Genomic DNA, 13,487 nt, shown 5'->3' with positions numbered 1-13,487 from the left:
TAAAAAATAAATAAAGGGAGTCGGGCTGTAGCACAGCAGGTTAAGTGCACCTGGCGTAAAGCTTAAGGATCCGGTTGGAGCCCCTGGCTCCCCACCTACAGGGGAGTCCCTTCACAAGCGGTGAAGCAGGTCTGCAGGTGTCTGTCTTTTTCTCTCCCTCTCTCTTCCCCTCCTCTCTCCATTTCTCTCTGTCCTTCCAACAACAACGATGTCAATAACTACAACAATAAAGCAAGGGCAACAAAAGGGAATAAATAAATATTAAAAAATAAATTGATTTATTATAGAAGGAAAACTAGAGCATCACACTGGCGAACTTGAGGCCTTATGCATGTAAGCCCAGTGGTCTACCAGCTATGCCCTCTTCTGGGTTGCTAATTAAGACCATAGAGCCACCCCAGGACCTCACGTTGCAAGTCCTGCGCTCTATCTTGCCACGACCACCCCAAACCCGGAATAGGTATTGCCATGGATGGAGCCTGCTCTCTGCACAGCACTTCCTCTGCTTTATGGATTTGGTCCCGTTGCAGACAGCGGCCATGGCTGGGCAGGCTTCTCCTACAAGAAGCTGAGCTGCTGGTGCCTGGGTCCAGAGATGGTTTTTCCGAGGCCTAGGAGGGCGGTGGCCCTGGAAAGGCGGAATGTGCCCTCTAGCCTTGCGCAGACTTACTTAGAACACCAGCGCCCTCTATAGGGCGCCTCCCACCCCGCCCACTCCTGCAGGCCCCGCCCCCGAGCCTCAACCCCGCCCCACTCGGCCGCGTTTCAGCAGGTCGCTCCCGCCCGACGCGCGCCCCCCCCCCCGCCTCGGCCCCGCCCCTAACACCCTAGGCACGCCCCTCACGCGTGAGTCACGCCTCTGGCCCCGCCCATGACGCTCCGCCCCTCCCGCCCCGGCCAGGCCGCTGAGTTCCCGGCGCGGCGACAGCGGGGGCCCTTCCGCCTGACGGGCTTTGGCCCGAAGCGAGCGGCCCACGATGTGGCTGGGCCCAGAAGAGGTTCTGGTGGCCAACGCGCTGTGGGTGACGGAGCGGGCCAACCCCTTCTTCGTGCTGCAGCGGCGTCGAGGCCACGGCAAGGGCGGCGGCCTCACGGGTGAGAGACGCGAGGCTGGGACGGGCCTGCCTCTGTCGCGGCGTCGCGAGAAGCCAGTCCGCGGGCGGGCGGGGGCGGGGATGGGGTCAGGGGAGGGACCAGGGGTCAGGGGGCGGGGCCTGGAGGGGGCTGGCGGGGGAGTCCGGGGTGGGGGCATGGGGGCGTGGGGAGGCTACTGCGAGCTCGGCCCAGGCTGCCAGGTCTCTGCCCCTGCTCCCCGCGCAACCTCCGCACTTTCTGCCTCAGTTTCCCCAAGCGCCTGAGCGACGGGCCTCACCGCCCTGGCTGTACCCGCAGGGACCTGCTAGCTGTCTCCGCAGAGGCCAGTTCGCCTTGTCCTGTTAAGCAGGCCCGGGGCCCCTCGCCCCCCAGACCGGAAAGAGCCTCCCCGCCCGGCCTGCTTGCACCCCCACCCACCCAGCGCTGGGGAGCATCTGCGTCCCCTCTGCCCTGGCGGCCCGGGGAGCTTCCTGCGGCCAGGAGGTCTCTGCAGCCAACTGATCCTCCGCCCACCCCACCCCCAAGTCTCCACCCCTGCCTGGGGACGGGGAGGGGGGAAGCCGAGAATGCGGAAGGAACAGTACCCTCCCAGCAAAGCTCAGGGTTTCCCGGGGTGCCAGCTCCGGACCTGCCCCCTGACCCGAGGTGTTGGGGGGGGAGTAGAGCAGCCCCCTGGAGAGGCTGGCCGGTGCTCAAGCTCAGACACCTGCCCGGGGTTGTGGTCATCCCGGTGGGCCCCTCTGTGCCCACCTTCCTGCAGAGAGAAAACTCTTTCCACTCGCTTTTCCCCAAGAGAGGGGCTCCCGGGGGAGGGGGGGCATGGGAGTGACCCCACTCCAGCTATACTGTCTGCCTACAGTATAGGATTCAAAGTAGAATTTCTCAAATTAAGGGAGTAACCCTAGCATGAGCAATGGGTAAATGCTTATCTAGACTAAAAGTCTCCCAACCAAGGATGAAGTTTGTATACACCATCTCAAAATGCAGTTTAAGGTGACATGTTGGTAATCTGGGAGGTGGTGCAGTGGGTAGAACATTAGGCTCTCAAGCATGAGGCCCTGAGATCTAGCCCCACATTTCATGTGCCTGAGTAATGCTCAGTGTGTCTCTCTCCTTAATAAGTCAAATACATTATTATTATTTTATAAAATGCTTTAGAGGTCGGGGGTAGATAGCATAGTGGTTATGCAAAGAGACTCTAATGCCTGGGGCTCCAAAGTCCCAGGTTCAATCCCCCCTCACCACTATAAGGCAGAGCTGAGCAGTGCTCTGGTTAAAAAAAAAAAAATTAAAAATGCTTTAGAACATTTTAGTAGTAAGTCAGGTGAGAGGTTAGAGACCTGGCCTAGACGAATGTGAAAAATACCTTTTTTGGTAATCATTCACTTTGTCCTTTAAAGACATGAGTGAAAAAGATTAAAAATGAAATAATAAACAAAGATGTTTAAAGTGAGTAATAAGGAAGTCAGGCAGTAGCTCAGCGGGTTAAGCCCACCTGGTGCAAAGCACAAGGATCGGTGTAAGGATCCCAGTTCAAGCCCCTGGCTCCTCACCTGCAGGGGAGTCATTTCACAAGTGGTGAAACAGGTCTGCAGGTGTTATCTTTCTCTCCCCGCTCTGTCTTCTCCCTTCTCTCTCTATTTCTCTCTGTCCTATCCAACAACAAAGATGACATCAATAATAATAATGACTACAACAATAAAACAAGGGCAACAAAAAGGAATAAATAAATATTAAATTAAAAAGTAATAAGATCAAGATTACTCAGACAAGGAAGAGAATAAAATCTTTTCAGATCATAACAAATAAGCAACACGTGATAAAATAGGAAAAAACACATTTCAGACTGGGCAATGAAGAGGTATTCAGGTTGCTGGACAGATAATTCAGTTACTACAGAGTAGCCAATTAAACACAGTGGTGAAAGGTAGACGTAAACTCTGATTTGTTGGGGGGAATATGGGCATTGACAAAGGTTGTATGTGGTGAGAAGGGAAACTTAAAATGCCTGAGAGATGAAAAATTGCTGAATCAATGATTTCCCAAACTGGGTGACACTAAAAATTTTCATGGGCTTTTTTCAGTTGCAAGAAACTTCCTTAAACTTTAAGTAGTGAAGTCAGAGGGCAGAGGAGAGACTCCATTCTTTTCCCCTTGGTAATAAGGAAAACAATGTTCCACAGTCGTTATATAGATATTGTGTGTGGGGGTGATAACCTTTTCTTCACGGATGTACCTGGTGGTTTATTTCCTGGGTTTTGTGTGTCTGTGGCATTGTTCTTATTGGCCTCCAGTTTGCAGATTTTTTTTCCCCTCATTCTAAAGAGATAACACGTTGCAGATCTAATTTTGTATTATTTCTTTAAAAAAAAAAAGTTTATTTGTTAATGAGAGAAAGAGAGCCAGAGCATCTCTCTGGTGGCATGTGCAGTGCTGAAGGATCGGTATTCTTGCTTAAGAAGTCACCACTTTATCTGCTGTATTGTCTCCTAGACTGCTGTATTTTTTTTCTTAAAAGAAGTTCTTGTGAAACCTGCCAGCATTTCAGAGTGAGAAAAAGCAGAAGCTTCCAGGAATAAGTGGGAAGGGGCCTTTGACACTGATCAGATGGCAGTTGAAGGCCTTGGGGAAAACAGAAGTCACTGGGTGGTTTGGGGGGGTTCAGGAGATTCCCCCACCCCTACCCTGGATGTTGGGGGGTCATGCCAGCTCCTGGGTGGCCCTCCTCAGCATCCACTTTTCTCTGCCCTACTCCCAGGTCTCCTTGTGGGCACCCTGGACGTAGTGCTGGACTCAAGTGCCCGAGTGGCCCCGTACCGCATCCTGCACCAGACCCAGGACTCACAGGTCTACTGGACGGTGGCATGTGGTAGGTGCCTCGACTGCCAGGCGTGCTGGGGCCCCATCCCTGGACAGTGCCTGCTGAGAACCTTGGGCTTCCCCTCCAGACACTGGGGTAGTTGGGGGCTCACAGGGGCAGACAGGTGGAGGGTGGCCCCACTTGGCCCCCCAAGCCCCTTTAGGTCCCAATATTCTGCTGCCCACCTTGTCTCAGTCATACCACGTTTGCAGTATCACCTTCCAGTCAGATCTCTCTGTAACCCCACACACTGTCACCATGTTGTCTGTAGTCATGAAGGCCACCAGACAGGTAAAAACCAGGTTATCTTCTGCCCCTTTGTTTGAGCTCCAGATCCCTAAGCAGGGGTCCTCTCCACAATTTGTTATCTCAGCACCAGACACATGTTGCATTTTTATGCTTGCTGGTGGTGATTTGGTTTGTTTTTGGAAAGACTTGCTTATTTACTAATGGGGGGCAGAGAGAGAGAGAACGCGCCAGAGCAAACTTGGGACCTCATTCTTGAGAGCCCAACACTTCATCTGCTGCATCACCTCCCAGGCCACAACTTGATTGTTTAAAACAGCCTGAGGGGAGTCGGGCGGTAGCACTGGGTTGAGCACATGTGGTGCAGAGCACAAGGAGCGCAAGGACCGACTTAAGCATCCCAGTTCAAGTCCCCAGCTCCCCACCCCCTCCTGCAGGGGAGTCACTTCACAGGTGGTAAAGCAGGTCTGCAGGTGTCTTTTTCTCCCCCTCTCTGTCTTCTCCTCTCCATTTCTCTCTGTCCTATCCGACAACGACGACATCAGTAACTACAACAATAATAACTACAACAAAGAACAAGGGCAACAAAAGGGAATAAATAAATATTAAAAAAAAAAAAAAAACAGCCTGAGGCCTGTTCCAAAACTCATGAAGCTTCCATGTGCCCTCTGGAGAAAGTGTGTGTGTGTGTGTGTGTGTGTGTGTGTGTGTGTGTTTGTGTGTTAGAGTAGCTTCATCCATGTACCAGTTGCAACACTGCTGCCCACGAACTCAGTGCTGGTGGGTTAACACTAAGTATTAAGTCAGGTGCCTTTAAGCAGACTCATAAAACAAAGTCACATGTTGACTGATCAGCTGGTAAAAATGTGAGGAGAGACAGGAAGGCACTTAGCCCTGTCATCCCCTTGGGAGCAATGGAGTATTCAGGATTCTAGGTAACTTTCTAGAAAAACCCACCATGGGTTCCAGGTGGTGACTCACCTGGTTGAGCACACATGTAGCAGTGTACAGGGACCTGGGTTCAAGCCCCCAGTCCCCACCTGCAAAGGGATCCACCTTATGAGTGGTGAAGCAGTGCTGCAGGTGTCTTATCTCCCTCTCTATGTCCCCCTCCCCTCTTGATTTCTGACTGTCTCTAACAGATAAATAAAATTAAAAAAAAAAAAAAAACCATGAATAACAAAGCTCTGCTGAAGCTCTCCCCTTGGAGGGGACACACCCACACGAGAGTCTGGGAGGAAGTCCCCTGTCAGCAGATACCAGCCAGCTGAGGTCACTCGTATGAGATACTGGTGAGAGCCATCCCTCAGGCAGACTTCCTCTGCCCAGCACTGCCATGAACCCCCAACAAGTCCAGTACAGTTGACCCTTGAATAGTTTTGAGGCTAGGCACCCCTGCTCAGCTGAGACTCCGCTTAAAACTTAGAGTCAGCCCTCCAGAGCCCTCATTCAACTGATGGCATTCAGGATGATTGAATCCACGAATGAGGCATTGCAAAAATTTGGACCACGCATTACCATTCATGGAGCACTGGATTTGAGCCCCAGCACCACATGGAAATACCATGGCACCCAGGGGAAACTCCACATGCGGTGAAGGGGTGGGTGTGTGTGTATCTGTCTGTCTCATTCTAAAATAAAAAGAACAGACAAAATTGACCTAGGAATAGTGGGATCACATGCATTGAGGCCCTGGTGCAGAGGGAGAGGAAGTGGAAGGGAGGGCAGGGGCTGGGTTGGTGGCACACCCTGTTGAGCACACATGTAACTACTCAAAGACCTGAGTGCAAGCCCCCTGTTCCCACCTGCAGGGGTGGGGGGATGCTTCAAAAGTGGTGAAACATGTCTGCAGGTGTCTCTCTCTATCTCCTCCCCCCTCAATTTCTCTCTGGCCTATGAAATAAAATAGGAGGGGGGAATGATGGCCAGGAGCAGTGGCTTTATCGTGCAGGCAGCAAGCCCCAGCAATAATGTTGATGTCAATATACTTTTTAAAAAAGAAAGAAAGGAAGAGAAATCTGTACACAAGTAGATCCACAAGGTTCAAACCCATGTTGTTCAAGGGCGAGCTGTACTTTAGTTTCCTGTGTTTTGAATATTGAGGACACTATAGGCCAGAGGCGTTAAGTCACCTGCCCCAGGTCACACCACTATGCAGTGCAGACCCAAACCCACCAGGCTGAATGCCTCTCTGTGCTGGCAGCCCCACCTGGACCCAGTCCTCAGGGGCAGGGGGCGTCCAGGCCAGGCAGACGAGACGGGATCCCTGTCCCGACTCCCATATGAGTCCTTTGCTCTTGAGGAAAGATCTTTCTCTTCACATGAATAGACTCTCAGATGCCTGGGCCACTTCTGGGAGGACGCAGTCAATCTCAGGATCGCTCTTTGAGTGGTGGGGGGCGAGGGGGGATAGAGGCTTTCTTCTCCTTACCCATTCAGCCTGAGGTTTAATTTTTCTCTCTCTTTACCTCTCTTTCTGTATCTGTATTTCTGTATCTCTCTTATTAAAATAAATAAAATGTTTTAAAACTTAAAAAAAAAATTTCTGTCTTGACTTGGGTCACTCATTACTTTTCTCATCCTGTGAGAGGGCAGAGTAGGCGGCAGGGAGCTTACAGTCCCCTAAACATAATAAGTGAATCCCCTATCCCATCCCTTCTTTGAATTTGTATCTGAGGCCTGCTGAGTTTATGGATTTATTTTCCTCCCTTTTGCTTTATTCCACCAAACCACCGCCAGGTTCTTCCCGCAAAGAGATCACAAAGCACTGGGAATGGCTGGAGAGTAACTTACTGCAGACGCTGTCCATCTTCGACAATGAGGAAGACATCACCACCTTTGTCAAGGGCAAGATACACGTAAGTTACCCACCTTCACATGACACTGTGCCCCCCACACACACACACACAAACACACACTGCTTGTGAGGATACACACACACTGCTTGTCTCTCCTGGCTTAGTCAGGATAAGGTTAGCCTAGTATTTCTGCCTGCTGTACAGGGATGCTGGGGAGGAAGCTAGCTTTGCTCTACCTTCTCAGAACATATCTAACCATGGTCACCTTGATGTCACTGAGCTCTGTCCCCAGAGGCTGCTCAACAGCCTGGCTCCACCAACCCAGCACGCCCTCTGACACCTCTGCCCTCAGCTGCCAGCTGGCATGGGATGGACCCTTTTCTCTGCACTCACAACTTGAAAATGTGGCTGATCAGTGTGAAAGGCATGCTTGGCAAGTGCTAGGTACTGTGTTTTAACCTGTAACCATGACTCCTACTGCCTAAGGCAGAAAGAAACAGCACAGACCCTTAGACCTGGCAGTTCCACCCCGTGGACTTTACCCTACAGTGTAGTCATATCTGCAGAATCACTGCCCAGTGGCCCCATGATGCTGGTGACAAAAACTCTGGAAGGACTATCTCTCTGTGAGAGGGGACTAACTCTTCTCTCCTCCACTAAAAACATCTGTTACCATTAGCATAGCATCAGTTGAGTGCTTTCTAGATGAAGACTTTGCAGACCACCTTATATCTAGGGGACTTAACACAGTACCTCACAGCTAGCCAAGTAATGAGAACCACGACAATGCATGAAAACCAGCATTGTGGAGGCATTTAGGTTGCTTCCTCTGTGGGGAATAGTTAACACTGTAAGGAGTGTGATAATAGCCAACACATACCTGAGTGTCTGTGCATATGTGTTCTTTCTGTTTGAGAAGTGTCTACGGTTAAATTCCAGATGGGACTCTTACTGGGTCAAAGTTTCAAGGTGCAGAGTTCCTTGGGCAGGCCCGTGTGAATTCATAATACTAGTGGGCGTAAGGTAGAGGTCTGACCACTAGGTGAATTCATAACACCAGAAAGTTCTAGATCTGAGCAGGTGGCACTTCGTTTCCTGCTCTTCAGCTTGGGATTCCTGGTAGACTCTGTGCCACCTTCTTTCTCTAGGGAAGTAGGCAGAGCTACTTACCTATACAGGTGGGAAAAGTAATAATAAAGATGACAGGAGGCCTGCATGGACCTTGAAAAATTCATGTTAAGTGAAATAAGTCAGAAACGGATGAATATGGGATGATCTCACTCTCAGGCAGAAGTTGAAAAACAAGATCAGAAAAGAAAACACAAGTAGAACCTGAACTGGAATTGGCATATTGCACCAAAGTGAAAGACTCTGGGGTGGGTGGGTGGGTGGGGAGAATACAGATCCAAGAAGGATGACAGAGGACCTAGTGGGGTTTGTATTGTTACATGGAAAACTGGGAAATGTTATGCATGTACTATTGTATTTACTGTTGAATGTAAAACATTAATTCCCCAATAAAGAAATTAAAAAAAAAAAAAAAAAGATGGCAGGAGGCCAAGTGGTGGTAAACCTGGTTGAGTGCACCATGCGTACCATGTGCAAGGACCCAGGTTCAAGCCCCTGCTCCCCACTTGCAGAGGGGAAGCTTCATGAGTTGTAAAGCAGGTCTGCAGGTGTCTGTCTTTCTCTTCTCTCTCTCTGTCTCCCACCCCTCTCAATCTCTGTCTGTCCTATCCAGTAAGATGGGGGGGGGGGAGGTTGCCGAGAATACTGGATTCATAGTGCCATCTCTGAGCCCCAACAATTACCCTGGTGGCAATAGTAATAACAGTAACGATTATAAAGATGGCAGCATTATTGCTGCTTTCTACATCCCAAACAGGCTCACCCATAAAAAACATAACTGAAAAAGTTCTGAATGACTTATGGGTCAAAGGAGAAATGGAAATATGGAGTTATTTAGAACAGAATGCTAACCATGGAACTATGGTTGTCAGAAATGGTACACAGGAGGAAATCTAAACTGTTCCATCTCATGTTGTAAAAGAAAAAGGGCAGAGACTTAACAAGCCAACTATCCAGTGCTGGGAGAAAAGGAACTCCCAGGAAATCAGAACAAAAGGAAATTTAAAGGGGGAGGGGGGGCAGACAGAAGTTAGTTCTGTAGAAAACAAGAAAATGATAGCTAAGAGCAGCAGATCCTAAAAGAGATGTGAAAACCAAAGCAGGTGGCTGAGGAGATAGTTCAAGGGGTAGAGCATCAGACTTGCATGCCTGAGGTTCCCAGTTTGATCCCTGGTACCACATGTGCCAGAGTCGTGCTTTAGTTTATATTTCTCTCTTTCCCTCAGTGTTTCATGTGAAACTCTGTTTTTCTTATGTGCTAAGTGAAATACATCTTTGTAAAAACTGTCAACAGACTTAAAGTAAACTTTAATCCAAAACAAATGAGAGAAACCTCAAGTGATGCTGGGAATGAAATGAGGTATACTTGTGGGGAAGCAGAGGTAGAGAGAGAGCGAGAGGAGGGAAGAAGCCAGCAACAGCTTTAAGTCCATGAGTCTGAGAATTTTGACAAAACAGGCACTTAATTAGAATAAATTGTAAGTTGTGGTCTGGGAGGTGGCGCAGTGGCTGAGGCACTAGACTCTCAAGCATGAGGTCCTGAGTTCGATCCCCAGCAGCACATGTACCAGAGTGATGGCTGGTTCTTTCTCTCCTCCTGTCTTTCTCATGAATAAATAAATAAACTCTTAAAAAAAAAAAAAGAAAGAATAAATTGTAACTTATCTCTAGTTGCTCATATAAGTTAACCAACTCAGGAGAAATAACATTGGTTCCTTTTCTGGCCAAACATCTTAAGACAGAATCTCCTGGGCACAGTGTCATCAGGAGTGTCTTCCCCCAGCGGGGCCCAGAACAGAACTCACCCATTGGTTCTTGGCTCCATCCTTTGCAATACCAGCAACATTGCTTCCTCAGAGCAGCTCCTGACTCTCTCTGCCTCATCCCTGCTGCCACCCTGTTTCTGAACCTTTTGCTTCTCCCCCCCTTGCAAGGACCCTTGTAATTGTGTTTGGACTTCCTCAGATAACCCAGGATCATCTTCCCATCTCAGAATCTTGACATAGTCAACCTACAAAGTCCCTTTTGCTGTGGAAGTTAATGTAGACCTGGGTTTGGGGACTTGGGGAATGTACATTTGCGGGGTCATTCCTCGGCACATCCTGTAACTTAGACACTAAGGAAGAAACTGGAAGCCAAGGCAGAGTGAATGTGCACTTGATTGAGTGCATACATCACCAAGTACAAGGACCGGGTTTGAACCTCTGTTTCCCACCTGCTGGGCAGGGCAGAGTTTGATATGCAGTGAAGCAGGTCTGTAGGTGTCTCTCTGCCTCTCTCTCCTTCTGTATGTCACCCTTCTCTCTTAATTTCTGTCTGTACTGTCTAGTAACAAAAGAAAAGGGAAAAGAAATGGTGGTGGGAATGGTGCATTCATAGTGCTAACATTGAATCCCAGCAAGATAACCCTAGTAGCAAAAACAAACAGAAAAGAAACAGGAAGCCTGAATTTGTCTGAAACAAATAATGATTTCTCAGCAGCAGGCCAAAAGCCCAGGCTGGGTGAGCAGGCAGGCCATGGAAGGGGGGCATGGCCTGCTCAGGGCCAACAGAGAATGCAGACCACAGGCTGTCCAGGACCTCGCTAGCACTTTCCTCCAGTGGGCACAGTCCCCCACCCACAATGGGTGGAATCTAGGGCAACAGGAAGCGAGGATGTCTGCCAGGGCTCTTTTCTGCCAGCACTCGATCCTCCAGGCATCTCAGGAGACAGTGGGAGAGAAGGAACTGAGGCTGCAGCTTCGGCAGCACCAGTCTCCTGGGCGGGAGAGCATCAGAACATTTCCCACCTCTGAGTCCTCCCCAGGCTCCTGACTGTGCTCCCTGCCTGTGAACACCACGAAGAGAGGGGTACGAGGCCTCCCAAGAGGTCCCGCTAACCTTGAATAACCCCAATTTACCAAGCAGCCAAAATTTTATGTGCACATTCTGTAAAGATTTATTTTATTCTGGGAGTTGGGTGGTAGCACACCGGGTTAAGTGCACGTGGCACAAAGCACAAGGCCTGGAGGAAGGATCCCAGTTCAAGCCCCGGCTCCCCACCTGCAAGGAAGTCGCTTCACAGGCGGTGAAGCAGGTCTGCAGGTGTATGTCTTTCTCTCCCACTCTTTGTCTTCCCCTCCTTTCTCCATTTCTCTCTGTCCTATCCAACAATGACAACATCAATAACAACAACAATAATAACTACAACAACAATGAAAACCACAAGGGCAAAAAAAGGGAAAATCAATAAATATTTTTAAAAATTTTTTTAAAAGATTTATTTTATTCTGAAAGTGGGAGTGGAGACAAAAGAAGGCCAGAGTACCATTCAGCTCTGACAGAAGGTGATGCCAGGGACTGAGCCTGTGGCCTCTGGGGCCTCAGGCTTACAAGCTGGTGCTCTAATTGGCTAAGCTGTCCCTCAACCTGTGTCTACATTTTGAGCCAAGTGCTCTGAGGACCTCTTGTTGCCCCCGAGGTTGGAGCTGGCTGTGTGGCCCAGGGTGGTACCTGCTCTGGGCACTGAGGGCCTTGGGGCTGGGTGGGCCCTGAGCTGGGTGGTTCCTGTGGTGGATCTGTGGGTCCTGAACTGGATGGGCCCTTACTGGGTGGACCCTGTGGTTGGTTTGGCAGGAAGCAAGAGCCTCCACAGCTGATCCCATTTGGGGAGAGAAAGTGGGAACAAGAAAACCACAGGTATTGAAGTACATCAGTGTCGGAAATCTGAGAGGAAACCAGCAGAGGCTGGGGGCTGAGAGGGTGACTCCCTTTTCACTCTCTTCAGTTTTCCCATGTCTATATGTTATATTGTTCAGAGCTCCATTGCTGACTCCAGGCTGACTTTTTCAGATAGAAATAGACAGGGTCAGTGAAACAGTGCACTGCTTTGCCATGTGTGTCACCCACGTTGGAGCCTGGCACCCATCATATTGAAGGAAGCTTTGGTGCTGTGATATATCTTTCTTTCTCTTGCTCTTTCTCTTTCCCTTGTATCCCCTTCGCCCACTCGCTCTCCTCCCCCCTCTCTGCCTCTATCTAAAAAGCAAACTAAGAGGGAAAGAGACTACAGCACCAAAGCTTCCTTCAATGCAGTGGGGGATGGGCTCAAACCTGAGACATGCACATGGCAGTGCACAAAGCAGTGCACTATCGAAGTGAGCTATTCTGTCAACCCTTCTCAGTCATTTCACACACCCAAAAATAAAATTTTGATTTAGGAAGCCAGTGGTGATAACAGCTTAGGTCTGAGGGGACCAGCTAGGGGACCCACGCTGTGACGGCACTCAGGCCAAGCAGCAACCAGGTCCACAGGGCCGTGGGCCCCCACCTGCCAGGCACTGACCCTCCCAACCCCGTCCTCCCCAGGGCATCATTGCAGAAGAGAACAAGAACCTGCAGCCACAGGGAGACGAAGACCCCGGCAAGTTCAAGGAGGCTGAGCTGAAGATGCGGAAGCAGTTCGGGATGCCAGAAGGAGAGAAGCTGGTCAACTACTACTCCTGTAGCTATTGGAAGGGCCGAGTGCCCCGCCAGGGCTGGCTCTACTTGAGTGTCAACCACCTGTGCTTCTACTCCTTCCTGCTGGGCAAGGAAGGTGAGTGGGCGGGCAGCCCCTCCACCCTGACCTCACCTGCAGAAAGTTCTCCAAGGGGACCCCTCCTTTCAGCCCAAGAGATGCTGCCAACACACACCCACCAGAGGTACCTCCCAAAGCCCAGCTTCCTGTTCATGGCCCCCGACAGGAAGGCCCAGGCCAGAGCCAGGCACTTAGCTGGACCTCTGGGGCTCCTGTCACCACCACCTGCATAGCTCTATATGTGGTGACGCTGCACAGCCCCCCACACATACTCCCAAGTCAAACACTCAGTGGCACAGTTGTCCCTGCATCACTCAGGGCATTCAGTACCTTGGCCTTGTGCCACTGAAGCCACCCTGGCAGGTCCCTTGCTGTGGGAAGCCCTGGCCTCAGGACTCCGGCTCCCCAGACATGACCAGGAGGCTGCACCCTGATGGCCATGTTGGCCCCAGGAAGAGCTTCTCAGATGTCAGCTGTTCATGTCTTTCCTGAGCCTAGCAGGACACTTTCCTCCCTACGCGCTCTGCACGCACTGTGCCCAGGCACACCCCCAGATGCACTGCATGCACCCACTTACTCTCCAGTCCACCCCGCCCTCTGCACACGCTTCCCTCTCCTATCCCCATACACACACTCACTTGCGCACACTCCTCATGCCCCAACTACCTGCGCACACACGGGTTCACCCCTACTATGCTCATTATGTGCACAACCCATGTACTCACACCCATTCACACACACGCACACACATATCACCACATGCACCAGCCTTCTCCCACCTGTGCAAGTCTTAAACAGGCCT

The 13,487-nt window shown here is 50.4% G+C and overlaps 1 protein-coding gene across 3 annotated transcripts in view; it reads left to right on the top strand.

The window, feature by feature from the left end:
- The first annotated feature begins 875 nt into the window (after positions 1 to 875).
- TBC1D9B (TBC1 domain family member 9B) overlaps positions 876 to 13,487 on the top strand; it is a 36,516-nt gene continuing 23,904 nt past the window's right edge. For all 3 annotated transcript variants that reach the window (XM_060197331.1, XM_060197332.1, XM_060197330.1), the window contains exons 1-4: positions 876 to 1,095; positions 3,854 to 3,964; positions 6,941 to 7,059; positions 12,475 to 12,703. In XM_060197331.1, coding sequence (XP_060053314.1) covers positions 978 to 1,095; positions 3,854 to 3,964; positions 6,941 to 7,059; positions 12,475 to 12,703 — 577 coding nt within the window. In that variant the 5' untranslated portion in view covers positions 876 to 977. The remainder of the gene's footprint in view (positions 1,096 to 3,853; positions 3,965 to 6,940; positions 7,060 to 12,474; positions 12,704 to 13,487) is intronic.

The sequence above is a fragment of the Erinaceus europaeus genome, chromosome 9 (genome assembly GCF_950295315.1).
Source record: "Erinaceus europaeus chromosome 9, mEriEur2.1, whole genome shotgun sequence".
NCBI lineage: Eukaryota > Metazoa > Chordata > Mammalia > Eulipotyphla > Erinaceidae > Erinaceus > Erinaceus europaeus.
The sequence above is the reverse complement of the archived record's forward strand: the minus strand, read 5'-3'. Positions and strand labels throughout refer to the sequence as shown.